The 18,513-nt window shown below is 37.7% G+C and overlaps 1 protein-coding gene across 1 annotated transcript in view; it reads right to left on the bottom strand.

Annotated features, from left to right (window-relative positions):
* Positions 1 to 18,376, bottom strand: part of LOC136242468 (Fanconi anemia group D2 protein-like) — a 41,773-nt gene extending 23,397 nt beyond the window's left edge. The window contains exons 1-16 of the mRNA XM_066033896.1: positions 18,202 to 18,376; positions 16,000 to 16,991; positions 14,968 to 15,279; positions 14,563 to 14,694; positions 13,804 to 13,964; positions 13,237 to 13,296; positions 12,492 to 12,582; positions 12,242 to 12,361; positions 11,803 to 11,876; positions 11,441 to 11,536; positions 9,951 to 10,060; positions 8,467 to 8,685; positions 7,724 to 7,869; positions 7,291 to 7,367; positions 7,152 to 7,233; positions 6,995 to 7,105 (exon numbers count right to left, since the gene is read on the bottom strand). Coding sequence (XP_065889968.1) covers positions 6,995 to 7,105; positions 7,152 to 7,233; positions 7,291 to 7,367; positions 7,724 to 7,869; positions 8,467 to 8,685; positions 9,951 to 10,060; positions 11,441 to 11,536; positions 11,803 to 11,876; positions 12,242 to 12,361; positions 12,492 to 12,582; positions 13,237 to 13,296; positions 13,804 to 13,964; positions 14,563 to 14,694; positions 14,968 to 15,279; positions 16,000 to 16,991; positions 18,202 to 18,271 — 2,853 coding nt within the window. The 5' untranslated portion in view covers positions 18,272 to 18,376. The remainder of the gene's footprint in view (positions 1 to 6,994; positions 7,106 to 7,151; positions 7,234 to 7,290; positions 7,368 to 7,723; positions 7,870 to 8,466; positions 8,686 to 9,950; positions 10,061 to 11,440; positions 11,537 to 11,802; positions 11,877 to 12,241; positions 12,362 to 12,491; positions 12,583 to 13,236; positions 13,297 to 13,803; positions 13,965 to 14,562; positions 14,695 to 14,967; positions 15,280 to 15,999; positions 16,992 to 18,201) is intronic.
* Between the last annotated feature and the right edge of the window lie 137 nt (positions 18,377 to 18,513).

Below are 18,513 nucleotides of genomic sequence, written 5' to 3'. Positions count from 1 at the left end.
AAACCTTAGACGCCTGCTTGGGTATCACTCACAACCTTTTAGATATACAGTGTATACATAAAGTGAGTCAAAGCTGGTGTTTTTAAAACACAAGATTCATTGACACAGCCTCAAACTGATTAATTAGAAAATGTGGACATATTGGAAAGCAGCAATAGTAGTTAACATGTGATAAAGAAATCAACAAGGACTAGACATTCAAGCAGTACTGTTCCATCTTACAAATTCATCAGTGAAAAACTGCAGCCAATTACCTCAGATGCTCTAGTACTGGATGATAAAAGGAGCCAGCCGCCGCCACCACCAACTTGACAAAAAGCAAAGATGATGGCTCTATTGCAGAAGAAAACACTCAGAAGATGGCAAACATGAGCTTTACCAAAGCTTCAAGTTTTTAATAAATAAACATTATTTACAATAACTGATAAACTGTTAAAATATGAACAGGTACAATAGCAAAATAAAATAAATTTTCTTTTGGTGCATTTGGTACTTGTTGCATACTTTCTATAGAACAATGTACCCTTTATTACTTTACACTTGTAATATTTGCATCACTTCACCACCTGGTCTGAATTCTTTGCTGAATTCAACAGAATTCTGACATCAAGATTCTTACTTCTGTATTTACAAGTTTTCAGTAGCACTCTTATAGCCCCTATTAGGATGATCATTCTTCTGCCAAAATGTAAACCCACAATCATTTGATATTTCTAATGAAAACACTTGAAAAATAAAGTAGCTGTACATGATGTCCATCACAAAAATACTTTTATTGACATGTTAGTTAGTGGTTGCAGGTAATCCAGCTTCGGTGAAATACAAGTAACATTCGATGATGAAGACAACTGAGTACATACAAATGTACGTACTTGCATAACAACACAACTATCGTCAGCAACCATCAGTACTAATGATAAACTGAAAATGTTATTGCCCATTATAGTGGGCAGATGGAAAGTTCCCATTCCATTGCACAAAACGTTGACAGTGTTCTCTGACTTCTCTCAGATGTTTGCTGCCATGTTGCATCCATCACTAATTTCTGCCACAATATTTACTATTTTTGTCACTACAAAACAAGTAGCACTACTTATGAATAGTAAGTATTGTGGCAGAAATGAGAAGTGAAATTCATTACTGAATTTTATTATTATGAAAATGTTACCCTTGAATATATCACATCCCATGTGTGATGAAATTTTGAGCCATACAGAGAGACACAGAGAGATGAGAGAGATGAGAGAGATGAGAGAGATGAGAGAGATGAGAGAGATGAGAGAGAGAGAGAGAGAGAGAGAGAGAGAGAGAGAGAGAGAGAGAGAGATGCAGACAGTAGGACCTTGTAGGAAAGGTGTTCCCTTCTTTTCTGAACTACAGGTAGCGTATATATCTGTGGTGGTTAGCTTCTAATTTGCATTTCTTTACGTGACAGCTTGGGAATGGCGAATTTATGTAACTTCTCAGAGTATATAAACTAATTGCTAAATTATGTTACTCATAGTAGTTAACTGGGTTGTTTATAATTGCTCCAGTAGTAGTGTTTAGTAGGGATCACCCCAATAATGAATGGCGCCCACCAACATGCTGTTTCTAAAAAGAAATATCTTAAGTGGTACAAAGTACCTTAACAGAATAGCTGACATCAAATATAGAATCAAATCTAAACAAAACCCCACCATTATTGAATTTCTAAAACATCACCAAAACCTAATGTTTTGGTCTGCCTGCCTGCCTCCCTGCCTACCTGCTTGACCACAGTCACAAGGCTAGAGCTAAACAATGCATCATATAGCCATCATTTTTTGTCACAACATTTAACTCATGTGTGGCATGTGCCTTTTGGGGTTCCTCTCCTTTTGTCTTCAATCATGCTGGCCATCTTTTTCTTCATGAAATGAAACCGTATCAAGGTATTAATTTTCTGTATCAACATCTTCCATATTAGATGCCACAACATCATTTAAAGCAGTGCTCACGCTGCTATAAGAGGTATTACTGGCAGACACTGTACCTGCACAATAGGATAAGCTAGCTGGACCAATAACAATCGAGCAACAAGCCCCATTACAATTAAGGTGAAAACAAGGCATACATGCCCCTTAAATATCACGTATAGTTCAGTTGTCTGAGGCCCATTCAAGATACTCTAATAAAGCAGCCACCCTAACACAACAGCCATGTTTGATATTCTAATAAAACAGTCACATATGCTGTAACCATAACAAAAAATCTAAACAAACTAAAATTGAAGTAAGGTATCTAAACAATAAAAAAAAAACTAGTGAGACGAGATTATAAGAATAATGGTATCACCACAACACAGCTCTGTGGGAAAATCCTACATTGTATTCATAACAATTATTTTATTCAATGCCAAAGTAGGGATTGTCCCACAGGGCTATGTTGAAATACCATTATTCGTATAATTTTGTCTCACTAGTTTAGATCCCTACTTCATTTTTAAATTTTAAACTAATCAAAACTACAGTATTGCACAATAAACTTATAACTACTAACCATTATCAAGAGTAAATACCAAAGAATATCTTGACTGTAAAACAGGCAAATAAAAGTAACTGACAATCAAAACAGCTGATATCTGAAGCGGCCAAGAATTAAAGTTAAGTTGATACAACTTACTACAATTATTAACTTGCAACATTGAATCTTAATCATTCAACTGTGTTCTATACATTCATACTTGCTACATATTAAATTAATTCTTTGTAACTCTAATTGGCTGGTAATTTGGCCGCCTTTTTCAATAGTCAGAGTAAAGCAAAAAAGGCAGCCCAATTACCAGCCAGTTAGAGTTACAAAGAATTAATTTAGGATGTAGCAAGGACACAGTTGAATGATTAAGATGCAATGTTGCAAGTTAATAATTGTAGTAAGTTGTATAAATTAACTTATTCTTGGCCGCTTCAGATATCAGCTGCTTTGATTGTCAGTTACTTTTATTTGAGCTGTTTTGATTGTCAGTTACTTTTATTTGCCTGTTTTACAGTCAAGATATTCTTTGGTAATCATAGTCAGTTGTAGTAACTTTGATTCTTGGCCGCTCTAGATATCAGCTCTTTCAGTTACCCATTAATTTCATGGAGTGTTTTTCTACAGCTTATCTGTTTTTACATGGGGTTACAGATACTTGTAGCTATATTGTTCAATGACTGTTCTATTAGAGTATTTTATTGCCTGACTGTTCTATTAGAGTATTTATTGCTTGACTGTTCTATTGGAGTACATCAGTCATTCTGTACTTATCAATGAATAAAACCTGCTATGACCACTGCCAGTGTCCTGAGGACAACTTATCCACTTGGTTTACCACTCATAGAGCTAGATGCTTTACTAAGGGTTATGAAAGAGATCACAAACATCATACTATTATTTTTATTTCACTACATACAAACACACGCTTACATCATATACAAGCACAAGACGCACACAAATTGTGCAAACACTATACACACATGTTCACAAACATACACCACATATTGGTTGTACTCAAGTTAATATCACATCTCTTGTGAAATGCTCTTGTAGGTGAGATGGTAGTGCCCTTACTTGGTGCTAAAAAGTTCTTGCAGAAAAGAAAATTGCGTTGTAGATGCCGATTAAGTACACATGTCACTCCATAGTTAAGCCATGAGGATATCCAAGCAAGTGTCTTTGGTGTTGTGACCGATGTTCCAGGTTAGTTGCATGTGTGTTTAATTTAAGGTTAAGTTCAGTGCCTGCTTGTTCTTTTACAGGTCTCACTTAATCTTGTGTCGTCATGCAGACATCTGAATATTGTGCAAGCTGTGTGGAACAACCCCAACTCATATACACAATCATTGGCAAACCACGAACCACATTCAAGCAATTTGTTACAAACTTTGTTGCACCATGGTATGTGCATAATGATTGATTAATGAAAGCCACAACACAAGCTCCATGATGCATTAATGGAAATAAATAAGTTCCACCTGACTGACAATTATCACGTGACCTATTGAGGGGATATCCCTTGGAAAGTCCCTGCACAGTAACACTTCAAATGAAAAGTGAACACACTTGATACGCACTATATATTATTATTGATGGCAGTCCATGTCTTAAGAGGGAAGTATAATATTACTAAACACTAAAATATATTAAAGTACGAGTACCAGATTGTAGAGCCATAACTAAGAACAAGTTCCACTCAACTGACAATGATCACGTGGCCTATTTAGGGGAAATCTTTGGAAAGTCCCTGTAACACCTCAAGTGAACACACACGATACGCGGTTTACATTATAAATTATTGATGACAGTCCATGTCTTGAGAGGACTGAATACTACTAAATATTTGTTATATTGTAATGGAGTGGTGAAGCGTACTTTAGCTGATTTGAACCTAAAATACGTACACCACTTGAAGAAGTCGAATGGATATTAAAGAGTCGTGAGGATACTGATGTACTCAGCTCTTCGTGGAGGGTCAGTAACGAAAAGAGGAGTGGAGGTCCAGTAACGAAAGGAGGAGTGAGGCTAGTGTACAAAGTGCCACATCTATTCACACTGATTAACCGCGTGTATGCGATTGGTTTTAGACTGTCAGGCGTCTGCACTATAGTCTGACTAGCGCAAATTCACTGAGACCAAGCTGAAAACTTCTGTGATGGTACCAACTTGAGTAGCAGCAAATACCAATATTATCCTGCTTGAAATTATCTCATGGATGGATTATCAACAAGGTGTACCCGTACAGACCAAACAGCTTTCAGTATTGTCACTGTAGTGCCAATTTAGAAGTCCCGGAACTGTAGGTGGAAGAAGTAAGGTAATGTACATGATGCTTGTACAAAAAAATACTCATTCACATTGCATACTGGTCTAAATAACTAAATTTATGTACAGTGAAACCTGTCTAATCAGGACACTGTGTAGTAAGGTCACTGCCGAGCTAACTTGTGAATCCTCAAACGTATTACCTCAAGGATGTGATGAATTTTCAATTCCCCAAATGTGTTATTTACGTAAAAAGTGACAGATTTTTAGCTGTATTGTATTTAACACCCGCCTGTCGATTTTACAGGTGCAGGGTACTTGGTGATAGCATACAGTTCTCTCACTAGCAGTGGTACATACGTAATTTGGCTAGAGCTCTAAACTTGGCAACTAAGATCAAGGTTCGGGGTGGGTAAGTAGACAAAGGAATTTTATAATGTTATGTAATGTTATGTGTATCTCAATTGTCAAGTGTACGTGGACTGTAGTAACATCAAGGACGTTGTGTATCTTCAGGTCAGTCTGTGTATATTAAGAAATTTTTGTATTACCTCAAGGGTGTGATGAATTTTCAGATGCCCAAATCTGTCATTTGTGTAAAAAATGTCAGATTTTTAGCTGTATTGTATTTAACACCCGCCTGTCGATTTTACAGGTACAGGGTACTTGGTCGTTCTCTCACTAGCAGTGGTACATACATAACTTGGTAACTAAGATCAAGGTTCGGGGGAGTAAGTTTATATAGACAGAGGAATTATATAATGTTATGTGTGTTCTTTAGTTCTCAATTGTCAAGTGTATGTGGACAATGAGATTCATCTGGCCTGGTAAGATCTTGGCATTAATTATAATCTTGGCATTAATTATAATCTTGGCATTAATTATAATCTTGTCTTTGATTATAATCTTCTGAATTTCCAGGATGAGGCGTACAGCTAGTTGTGTGATATGGACTAACTGTCCCATTTATTGTCTTAATGTCACAAACAATTAATGTGATATATTTTATTATGTAACATGTGTATTAATTAAGTGACATGCATGATGAAAGCCACAATGGGAGTGACTACTTGCTGTTAGGGTGGGTAATGCTATGTAACAAGCTGGTTTGAGCACCACCAGAACACACAAGTTATTTTAATACACCATGTGTGGTGTGGCAACAAGAATTATGCTTGGAACACCTTTTCTAGTGACACTACGTTCTTGACGCTTTCACACTTGTTTATAAGAAATCTGCCAATTATCAACACACACATGAGGCGTGGTACTAAATGGAGTTTAAAAGATTTCTGCTTAAAACACCTTCCCTAGGGAATTTATGGTTCTACACGCTTTTACAACTTGTTTATCAGACATTAGGGCTTGTGTCCACATCGTGTCTTTAAAAGTTATTGTAGGGATTAGAAGTTTGATCGAAGAAAATACACGTATGAACAAACCAGGATTAGATAATGTCAGTGCTAGATGGACTGTACAAACATGGGTAAGTTGACTGGTATAAGGTGACGCTAGGTGTAACACAAGGTTGAAAAACAAAACGAAATATGTCTAAATACGCGTTTTCAGTTAATACCGGTACCTGTCGCAAGAAAACTACTACTACTACTACTACTACTACTACTACTACTACTACTACTACTACAAAAAAAATAAAATAATAATTATTGCGTAACAAACCTATTGAGAGATGTTGCATAATCCAGAGCTAATATTGCAAAACCGTCCCTACACGTAAATAACTCACAGCAGTGGCCACGCGTCTTTTAATTGGACATGCGCTTTGTAGTTTCTTGGCCGCACGCCTCACTACCGTGAGTCTTGATAGCAAATTTCTAACTATAGTGCAACTATTGTATTAGCTACCTTTTTCTACAAGATGTCTTGGCCCCATAAGGTAATTTAATGCATCAGTTCACAAACCCTGTAAATACTGGTAAAATAGCATGGGAAATCACACAAGCACTGCTGGTGTAGTGGTATCATGCAAAACTCCCTTTCTTGTGACCTGGGTTCGATTCTCGGGCAGTGTACTTTTTGCTATTGGCAGTTTTTTTTAAAAGTTTGCTCACAATGCAATCCATTTCTTGGCCAGTTTCTCGCTGGTTACACAACATTGTTTGAATTACTGTATTTACATATGTACATACATACTTGCTGGCAAAAAACTGCTGACATCACACACGCACGCACGCGCGCACGCACGCACGCACACACACACACACACACACACCTTACTGGCAAAGAAACCAATGACAGAAGGTAACAATGTCATTTTCATTTTACCATACAAGTCTTGTAGCAGAAACAGTAACTGCTGAGGCCCAACCTCCATCATTTCACTCTAAAATAAAATCACAATAGCGAAAGGTGGCAACTAACAAACCTACCTCATGTTCATCACCATTTTCCTCTGGTAAACTTTGTAGAGCACCATATGATAAAATGTTGAACACACTTAAACCTAATGGCCTGTTAAAAGTATAGAAACATCAACATTTTTTTCTCTCTTTCTCTCACTCAACCAACCTCCAAAATGGCTGCAGTAAGGCTTTAACATTGCCACCGGAGCTGACACTTTCCTTATCCAGAGAAGCAGTAAGATCCTACAGAACGATACAAGCACACTGATGAAGAAGTTATAACCAAAATAATACATTGAAATATCCCATTGAACCACAACCTTTGGACCTCATGAAACAGGTGACTGAACAAAATATTATTATTAGAGTAAATAATACTCTTGTTATTACTATATTTCTGTGCAAAACCTCTGAGTAGAGTACAAAAAGCAGAGGTAAAGATTAGAGTAAGATTACAAGGTTAAATAAGTCACTATCCATACAGAAGTGACCTTATTATACAGGGGTCACAATGATGTTAACTTAGGCAAAAACATCTAACATCTATTTTCAACCAAAATTAAATTCCTTGTCAATTATAGTAAACAAGTGATACATACCTTGTCCCCGATACGAGAAGGGTTCAGTTTACTGGTAGAAGTACTGCTAGTTTTTCTTCCTTGCTTTCCTTTACCTGAGGCAACTGCTGATGACGTAGCAATGGCTTCATACATGGTAGACAAGCTTGGTAAAAATGATGGGGTGGCTGTATGATGAGCAAACCATGAATATACGTAGCATTGTTATGTATGATGTAGCAGCTATCTACGTAGACTTCTATTCTTATTCAATTACAGGAATTACTTCTAAAATTTGACTGCAGCCATATTACATGATTCCAGACGTAAAACATAGCCCAAAGCTGGACTTGTTAGTACAGACTTTTTACCCCTAGAGAGTTCGACTTTGTTTTAGGAGAAGTTGCACCCTTTTCTGTAGAGGTGGTACATATGACACGTTTATACAGAGAACCTATTTTAGGAGCGTACTGCTAAAACTATGTAGCAATTGAAAGATTTTCATATGCTAAATATAGTGGTGCAATTAACCCCATTAAACCCCAGTAGTTTGACTTCAATATACGTGGTCTATTGGAGACCTTGTCACATGATAAATTACTTAACATACAAAATGGCAGATAAGCAGCCACCAGGGAAGAGAACACTGCTGATACAAAGCCCATTTTGTATGTAATTAACACAAAATCTTTCTGATAGCATACTTCCTCCACCCGTAAAATATAGTTCTAAATAACAGCATTTTAGCATACTAGAGTTCTGTATTCACATTTACCCTTACATACCAATAATCCATTCTTCCAGCAGATTTTCCAGTTCAGTGATAGCCTTCAATCTCCTCACAACTTTAGTCCTCATCTCTATGTCTTGCTCGACAGAAAACGTTGTCACTAACTCACGGAACCAGTTGATCATGTGAAACAACATGAAACATATTGTCTCCCTCTGAGATGAGTTATATTTGCCATAGTCAGATTGGTATGAGCAGCCCACAATTGAGCACCCTTTATGGAAAAAGAAAAAAAAAGTTGAATACACAAGAATCTGACTACCATGCAAGATATTGTAAAGTGGGTTACACATATGTACAAATTCAATTTGGTTGCATGGCAGCCAAAATTGCTACCAGCCTAAACACAATTAAGTTGTTTAAGTCTGAGTCCTTTGTAACTATAGGTTAGGTAATCCTAAGGCTGCAGCACAAGAGACCTTCAGCGCTGATCACTGTAAAACGTTAATAATAATAATAAGTGGTGGGTTCCACAACACTTTTAGCATTAGGAAACGCCAACAAAATCACATAATAGAGTCCAGAGTAAAATGTTACAAATTCTAGCAGTAGTGGCCTTTGCAAGCTGAGTATATCAACTGGCAGACTCAAGACTCCAAGTATGGTTATAGGTGGACCCATACAAATATGATGTACCTATGTACAAGTTGAGCTGGATCTTGAAAAACAGCTTAACAATGAAAGGCGAATTTTTTTCTCTCAAGAGAATTAACATACAGAAACGTGTGGTTTACAAGTTCAGGAAAGACACAACATTTTATGGCTTCACATTACTGAACTGAAATATTGTGTCCAGCGTTTGAACAAAACAATTTTGAAATATTTTTAGTGGGTCAAGCATGCTACAAATGAGCCAAATTTCAAGATCGTGTGTAATTGCATCCATGAGTTATTGAATGTTTTTGAGGATCCAGCTCAATGTGTACATACTATAGTCTGTTTGCATTCACCTGAGCCCTCATTTCTTGTTAATAATTCTTGTTACATGGGCCAGCTGCCCAAACATTTAATAGCACTGTGAAGCCCTTTAAACACTGGAACTGTTAATCAAAAAAGTGCTTTGATCCTGGCAAGAACAAGTGAGTTATGAGGCTTTAAAAATATCCCATACATTCAGGCACGCAAACATGTTTACAACATGAAAACATGCTTGTTCCAGTACAAAACCATTGGGAGTGAACACATGTTCACTTTTTTGATATTACTATATTTGGCAGGGGTTCAGGTGAATGTGTACCAACTATATATAAGCCATGTAAACATACTGATCAGTGCTGGAACAATATTTGAATTATTACACAGTGCATTGCCACTAATCTGAACAACTCTGAGCTATCTCAGGACTCAAGCTCTTAGAGTCTGTTGAGGATTTCAGATTTCTTTATTTAAATTATTGTACCCCACATGCTAATGTATGCGATGTCGTTTCTGGATCTTATCATCTTAACATTTGTGCTTATATGTGAGTTAATAACATACCCAACAGTGCATCGATCCCTTCCAGAGATCCCTCGTGTAACGCCACCTCAGCAGCTTGCAGAAGATGGAAATGTGATGGCATACAGCGAAGAGAAGCAACAGATTGTTGTCTACAAAACGTATAATACAGTACCAATAATACTCTTGACAGACAGCACATGTAGTAAAGTGTTCTACTTTGGTCACAGGCCACTGTTAAAATTAGACTTTGCAGTTGGTTGACACAGAGAACCATATTTCATAGTGACCTGACCACAGTGGGTAGGTAAAAACAGTGGATCCAAGGACCAAGGGCAGGTGAGTGGCCTGTAAATGCAGTCAGCTTCAGACACTCTTTCAGAGGTGCTTATACTTTCTAATTGGTGTAAACATCGTGCAAGACACCTTGATGGGAGGGAAAAGTGGACTGACAAGTCAAGACTACTTGCAGAGGTACCTAGTACAAGTATAGAATATTGTGAAGTGCATAAAATTCCAAGAGTTGAATTCCTGTGGGTCCCCAGGTCCACTGTTTTACCTACACAATGACAGTGGAACCTCCCTTATCTGGACCTCTATCATCTCCATTGTCCAGGCAGCCCAAATTAGTCACATGGCTAGTAGTCTTGTAACAATAATGAAGTTTGGGTCAGATGAAAGCACAAGGAGGGAGCCTAAAGGTTACTGTTTACCAGTTAGGTGGCTTGTTTATTCTACTAATAATAACTACCACTTGGTTGCTAGGTGATAAAACATTTTTACAGCCCAGGGAAGTACCATGAATGCCCTGTAGTGACCATGAATGCCCTGTAGTGACTTCCCTTCTAGCCACTAAACTGTATAGTACAAACTGATAGCAATAATAACATTTAAAATAGTTACTTCAGCATATTAGCATGCATTTCTTAGTTATGGACATTTCTGAGATACGGACAGTAGTATGTACCAGACTGCCCGGATAAGAGAAGTTCCACTGTAGTTGAGTCAGGCCTACAAAAAGTTGCTTCAGAAATTAAATAATTGCAGCACACTGTAAATAAATCCAGTTTCACATTGAAATATCTGTACCAAAAGAATACAAGTCCCCACAAAACAACTACCTATGTTTATAACATTACAGTGCCTGAAATTACAGTAGTCAGACATCAGACCATTACTGATCATTTTAAGGATTTGTCTGACCAAATCTCGTGTTGATCTGACAAAATGTCAACACTAGTTAAATCCATAACATCAATATTTCCACGTATCTGCAGCTAGTTTTGTAGTTAGTGTTCACTATTCAATGTTTTGTAGCTATTGTGCACAACAGTATGATATAGAGTATCACAAATCCTTTACATTTTATGGTGAAGATTTGATAATGTCAGATCAACGCTGAACATACATCTGACCATTTTTGAATCTGTTCAGGCATTTTGACATAAATCATAAATTTATAATTTCAGGCTCTGCAACAACAACAACAACAACAACGAGAATAGAACAGAAATGATGACAACTCCACGTACGGTTGTTTCAACACCAACGGCAACAAATTGAGTGAGATGTTTGCTTCATCAGAAGTGTCCAAACCAAACAAGCATTCCAGTGGAAGATCGAATATACTGTACAGAAGACAGCATGAGTAAATATGACACACACATGTGTAATACACAGAAAGTATACAAATCAACACAGCTATGCTGGGAAATTTATGGATTATGTATGCATACAGTGTGTATATACTTAATGATGCTTGCACTGAAGCCACTACCAGAAATCCAGTAAGGCTTTCAAGTAATGCACTCTTAGTACAAAGCTAACATATCAATATAATGTAAAATACTTTCTCATTGTGAATACATGCAACAACATACACTTATATATGTACTTTGGTAAAGCAGTTTCCGACTCTATTAAATAAAAGTCTTGAAAATCCGATGTGACTTTCTTTGATATGTAGTCCTGTAAACGAACACACAGCAATCAACACACAATATCTCAAACTAGATGTTGTGTTGTTCTAATACAAAGTCTCTTTAGTAGGGACTGTGCGGCTTTTTAAATGGACTAAGATTTTTCATGACCAGTAAAAAGCATTGTCCCAAAACATTAGTGACATTTACAAATCTACATTTACAAATTAGGTGATTTATTAAAAAATTCCCTAACCTAAAGTGTTCAGAGAATTGTTTCTAAGTCCATTTTTTCACCATCTATGCCATATCCTAATGGTCATTTTTGTACAGTTGTTTTCAGTTTTGAGGTCAAACAATCAAGAGTCTATACTGTAGTGAACAAAAGTGCCATAGAAATATTAACTGACTAACAATTATTTCATGATCTATGTTGCTGGAGCTGATGACCGACGCCATTTCATCATAAAACAGAATTGCTGAGTCAGCAGATTGTTGGCACAAATCCATCATCATCTTGAGCACGGGCATCACCTATGAGCAACAGCAAAACACTACATAACAGCAGCCAAGAGAGACCCACGAGAAGAAGGTATAGTCAAAACCTTTACAATTTCAACACAGAAAAAAATCCCTGACTCATTGGTGCATATGTGTATTATACTTGTTTTGAATAGGTGGAATTCTTGAAAGAAGTTAACTGAGAACTACTCCCTGGCAGGGACTCATCAACTATCATATCATCTTCATCTTCCCTGTATAGCACAAAGAACAGCAGTGGAGGCTGGTGTGTGCAAGATGGTTTACAATATATGACATATTGTGTTACAAAAAACTGTTGCTAGTCAGCCATATTTGAGGGAAGGCTACAGCCATTGTCAATGGTCAAGTGTAGAATGGGAAATGTTCGCCAAGTCAGTCACTTTCATAAACTAAGATAGCCGTTGTCATAAGCCCGCAACATTTGTTAAAACCTATTAATCTTTCCTAGCATCTGACAGTGATGTTATGTGTAGCTCAAGGTGACAAAGCAAAATTATTCATCTCATACTGTACTGTTGACCTGCCCTCAAATATGGCTGAATAGTAACAGTTGTTAAGCATTTTTTGTAACGCGTGTTTTGTATGTAAGCTCTCTATAATAATGAAGAAATAAACGTTAAATTCCTACATTGGAGATGTGGACACCTTGGGACCTACTGAACATGGTTGTGGTCGTCAAAGTGTCCAGGTCAGTTTATGCACTAAGGGATACCGTGGGACTTTAAAACTTATAGTTATGTCACAGGAGTAAAATATCTCATAGTAGTTCAGTATACTGACAGTATACTGACATGAGTAAGAGACAAAAATGACAGGCATCCACAAGCAAATAATATACATGTAATACAACTGAACCCATTGCTTACACTGCTTGTCCAACTTTCTTAAATATCATCATTGCTCCAATAATTCCCATCTTACGATACCTACATGAAACAAAATATAAGTAGTGAGAGGTCTCAAGTTTTGGCACAGTAAAGTACTTTTTAATAAAACAATCACTTATTACATTGTTTCACCATACAGTGGATCTTTACTTATCTGAACATCTTTGAGTTAGACAAAATGTTCAGATAGGTGGATTTGTTTGGATAACCAAAGCCCACTGATTTAGATACAGAGCTCCAATTAAATCATTCTAATAGAACATACATTTACTCTTAATAGAACGTGTAATAGAACAGTCATTTAGGTGTTTGGCTGAAGTTTGGATAAGCGAGGATCCACTGTACTCAAATTTTTTATACAACAGGTCACGCAGAGGAGGAGAGTTTGGTAGGAGAAATGTGGTGAAATTACAGAAATTTTGGTGAAAATTTTATTGTTCAAGAATCAAATAATTAGCTTAGAGAAAACTCCAGTTTGACAAAGAGCATTTAATTTCCAAACTTTTGCCATAACCACCAAACTTTCCCACCATAATCTATACACACTTTGACTCCACATGTGATAGCTGTTTCTGGATAACACCATAGACCTCATCCTGTACACTACTACCAGTTGACTCCTCACCACAGAACGACAGCGTAATGAGGATGCTGTACAGCTTGCGAATTTGTGATGTGTCCATGTAAATGAAGTAGTCAAGGAGACCCTACAAGGTACACACACACACACACACACACATAGTATAAGAAAGTTTATTATACTTGTATGGGCTCTTGGTAGACAGTGCAGGACCATAATAGGCATTTTGATCTGGAGATCATAAATTTTGAGGTTTGTTAGAGAGACAGTACATGACCTTTTGCAGAATAAAATTACATTACTGTTAAGAGACACTCTAACAGAGCAATCACTAAATAACTGACTGTTCTATTAGAGTATATTAAGCCAAAAAGTGGGTAAGTTAAAATCAACCTGTGCTCCTGAAAAGAACAGCAATACCATAACAATGTCTGTAGTACGTACATGTTGAGTTGACTTCTCAATGGCATTGACTCAAAAATGGAATTACACAAGTTCTTGAAATTTGGTTCATTTGTAGTACTGCTTGACCCTTCAAAATTTTCAAATGTCTGAGTCTTGCTCCAAGCCTTCTCCGAACTTGTAATGAAGCCAAACCACACAGTCTCTTCTTGACATTGTCATCACTATGATGGTTGAAATGATCTTTCTCTTTCAGTTGTTTTCTCTGGACTCAGCTCAACATGTACATACTAGTACATCCAACACACATGTACATCCATTACCTTTATCAACAGTGTAAATCGTTGGACAGCTTGTAGTTTAGTGTTTACTAGTGTATCCAACACTTCCAGGGCTGAATTAGCTTCTGCACTTGTACCACTGCCAATGTGTGTCACTAGTGCTCCTATGACTTCCTACATTGGCAATACATATGTAGGTTACTTCTAGATATGTGCATTATGCACAAGTATATATCTCCTTCTGGTGTAGTTTGAGTATGTGTTCAGCTCATATTAATAACACTTTGTGTGAAATTGTGAAACAACTACAGCACTGAAGCAATCAAGTGTTAAGTTCAGATACGCTACTAAGGTTTCCACACATACTGTACACACTACACATGCATATGCACACACACACACACGCGCGCACACACACACACACACACACGCACACACACAGCTCACCTGCTGACAGTACACATCAAAACAGGTAAACATGTGGCGATACAGGACACCAGCAAATAACTGCACAGCATTAACGTTAGTACACATCAGCAACTCAGCCAGAGCTAGAATAGACGGAAAGTAATCCTGAATTGCTTGAACATGAGTGCTAAACACTTCTCCAATTAATTCCTCAGTGAATAAACCGCCCTTAACTTTGCTCTTAAACAGAGACTCCACAGATTTTTTCCTTGATCCGGTGGAATGCAAAATGAGAAGTATAAAAATGTCAATCACCTTGTGCTGTTGAGCTGATTCAATCCCTTGTATTGCCTAGACAACATGATAAACACAAAATTATTACCTGCTGTTCATCAAAAAAAAAACAATAACTTTATAACAACAAGCACATGTACAGGCCACATAATAGCCTATGGGAGTTTACCACACAGGTTGCCACGTTGAGCCAAGCCAATTTTTTTCTCTCAAGAGAAACACCAGGACAATAAATGTGTGAAGTAGGACTGTGAAGAGCAGACATGTATGGTTTGGCTCCATTACAAGTTCACCATATCAGAGTAATCAGACCATGTAATTTATGGCTTCTCCATAGGAAATGTATTAAAACTTCAGAAATTAATAATTGGTTATACTATACACCCCTGTAAATAAAGTGTAGAAGATTTTAGCAGGTCAAGGAGTACAATTAGCCAACTTCCATCCTTGAGTTATTATTTGTGGGCTCAGCTCAACCTATTGAATTTGATTTTGAGGGACACTTGTGCTACCATGCAAACATACAGCTCACAAAGCTTACGATATTGAAACCTTATGCATTCATTCGTGCAGGTTACAAAATCCACAAATGACATAAACTTGAAGTTCAAATATTTTGCTCCAAATATACATACAAAATACATCAGACAACGTTTCATTTATATACGGAGCTTCACTAAAATACTCTAATACAATATACACTCACTCTAATATAACATACACATGTACTTGCTAAATGAATGGTTATTTAATAAAAGATGGTATGGGTTGGCTTACCTTCATCCATCCATCTGCAACCTTGGTCTGAAAACAAATCAGTGACTTGATCGTATCAAAAATCATGTACTTGTTGTCTCCTTGCTTGTCCCCTCCACCCTTTTGTTTTGATCGAGGAGTAGAAGAAACCAAGGGTGCCACAAATGTTGATGGCAAGTCAAGCTTATCCCGAAGTTGTAGAATAATCTGTTCAGTGTCTAAAGTAGCTGCAGACTGCATTATAAAGCTCAAGACAACAGGTAGATCCGTCAGGTCGGCAGAGACAACTATCTGCAATGCTATATCAAGAATTTCTGTGGTAACAGCATCAGATAAATTCATGTTTGTAAAACAGTGAATGATGGCCGACGTTAGCTGCGAATTTGACTGCAGCATATCTTTCAATTGGTTTGCTGCACTGGGGTGCATGCTGTCGTCAAGTATCTCCGGCAAACTAGAGACAATGTCCTGTTGTAACTCCACTGAACTAATAGACAATATTTCCATTAGCTTGGAGCAAAGTTCCTTTCCATCCACAACACAATCCAGCCATTTCAGTTGATTCAGAACCAAGCCAGGAATCTGCTTAAACTCTTCTTTTGCTAACGAGTCGTCCCGCAAAGATTCCTCCATGTATTCAGGGAGCTTTTCCAGCAAAATGGTTACAACTTTTGGTTGCACCACTTCAATACCTAGGAACATTCTAAACACAGACTCCTGAGCAACTGGTGAAGAATTTGAGTTGTCTTCAGATTTCCATGTTGGCAGAAGACACTGTCTAAAGCAAACTGGTTTCTCAATAAATTCTAAAAATCCATGACAAAATTCATCAATCATTTGACAGGTGAAGTCCTGCTTCAACTTGTGAGCAAGTTTGTATTTGAAAATTGCCTCATCGACAAGCAGTTCATTAAACTGGTCTTTGTTTCCATTCAGGTGAAGGCCTGCTTCACTCAACACTCTCTCAAAACTTGAATTACGCTGCTGCGATGCTAATACCTTGGCTTTCTTTCCTATCAAACATAATTATTGGTAAAACAGCAAAACCTCACTTAAAGGCCACCTCTTTATTAAGACCCATCTTGTTACAATGGTCATCTGTAATAGGTCGATAACATGTACTTCATAAGAGATCTAAATTATCGGTCCATAAGTGGCTGTTGAGGTTTAGCTGTATAAGTCTGTCAGGATGTTGGGTAATATGCTGATCACACAAAATTTAAGTTGTGGCATGGAAGGTCACAATGTGGAGGTGTATGGCACACAAGGAGCAGTGACACTCAAGAGACCTGTAGAACTATCTGTGACTAGGATAGAAATTTTGAATACAGAGATTTCACCTAAAAGGGTGTCATTAGTTGAAGTTATTTTTTCTATCCCATCCTGATTCCAGTTGAGAACATACTTATAATCTCTAATTGATAAGCGCCACCGTGGTCTGGCCACATGAGACTTGGCCAGTTACTGGGTAAAGTGACCGAGACTACCCACAATCAGCTGTGGAAGTGTGGATACCATAACTTTACCACTCTGTTATAAAACTGATTGTGATTTCGCTATAACGTGGAGTAGTCACTACCAAACTCTCCCCCTCGAAAAATGGTCTGGTCCAGAATCAATATACCAACTCACCCTGAACTAGGGCTCGGGGTGTTTCGTCATGAAACAAATACTGGAAATGTCATAAATGATGGCCGGCAGTTTTGAGCGACTATTTTTTACAGCTGAAGTGGACTGGGATTGATTAGGGTAAGTATATGTGCTTTTGCACAGCCGCACAAAACAGCCTGTGTGTTCTACCAGCCATCATTTATTTCCAGTATGTACATGGTTTGGAATTTAAAAACCCTAGTTCAGGGTGCGAAAACAAGTTGGTGTATTGGTCCTGGGACCAGACCCTTTTTTCAATGGGGCACTTATAATCTCTGATCAATAAGCATCACCCTGAGAAAATAGGGTCTGGCCACGTGAGATTATCACTGGCCTAGAGGTAAAGTGGCTACTGGTCTGGCCACTAGGGATGTAACTGATCCCAATATTGTTTTGGGAGTGTGAACAATATTGTGTGATGTGATCCAGCTAGTTCAGTGAATTCGAACGTAGTTAAAGGTATAGTTATTCCACTACTCATAGTAGTACACCCTACACGGTCTCCATAGATGATATCCCTTTACACATCTGCATGTTATACGGTAGCCCAATGATACCCACGTGTTTGCTAACCTGCTGTCGAGCCTGTTGTACTGGAAGTTGTGTTTCTACTCCTGACCGGTCTCTTCCCCAGGAGAGGCATTCTAGCAGGTAAACTGGTTGACGTGTTGATTTGTCACGAGTAGGGACCATTAAATGGTGAAACCCCGGTGTTGAATCTGTCTTTCCCGCGAAAACAGTGCCCACGTATATTCCTAGGTCACGTGATTGTACTAAAAACGCTAGCGCTTAATCACGGGTACCCCTTAATCACAGAGTATGCAGGTAGCATTGGATATGTGGTCTATAGTATGCCTCTAGGGATGTGCAAGAAAGCTACTGAAA

Source organism: Dysidea avara, chromosome 13 (assembly GCF_963678975.1).
Source record: "Dysidea avara chromosome 13, odDysAvar1.4, whole genome shotgun sequence".
Classification (NCBI taxonomy): Eukaryota; Metazoa; Porifera; class Demospongiae; order Dictyoceratida; family Dysideidae; genus Dysidea; species Dysidea avara.
Note: the sequence above shows the minus strand (reverse complement) of the source record. Positions and strands in the feature narration are given on the sequence as shown.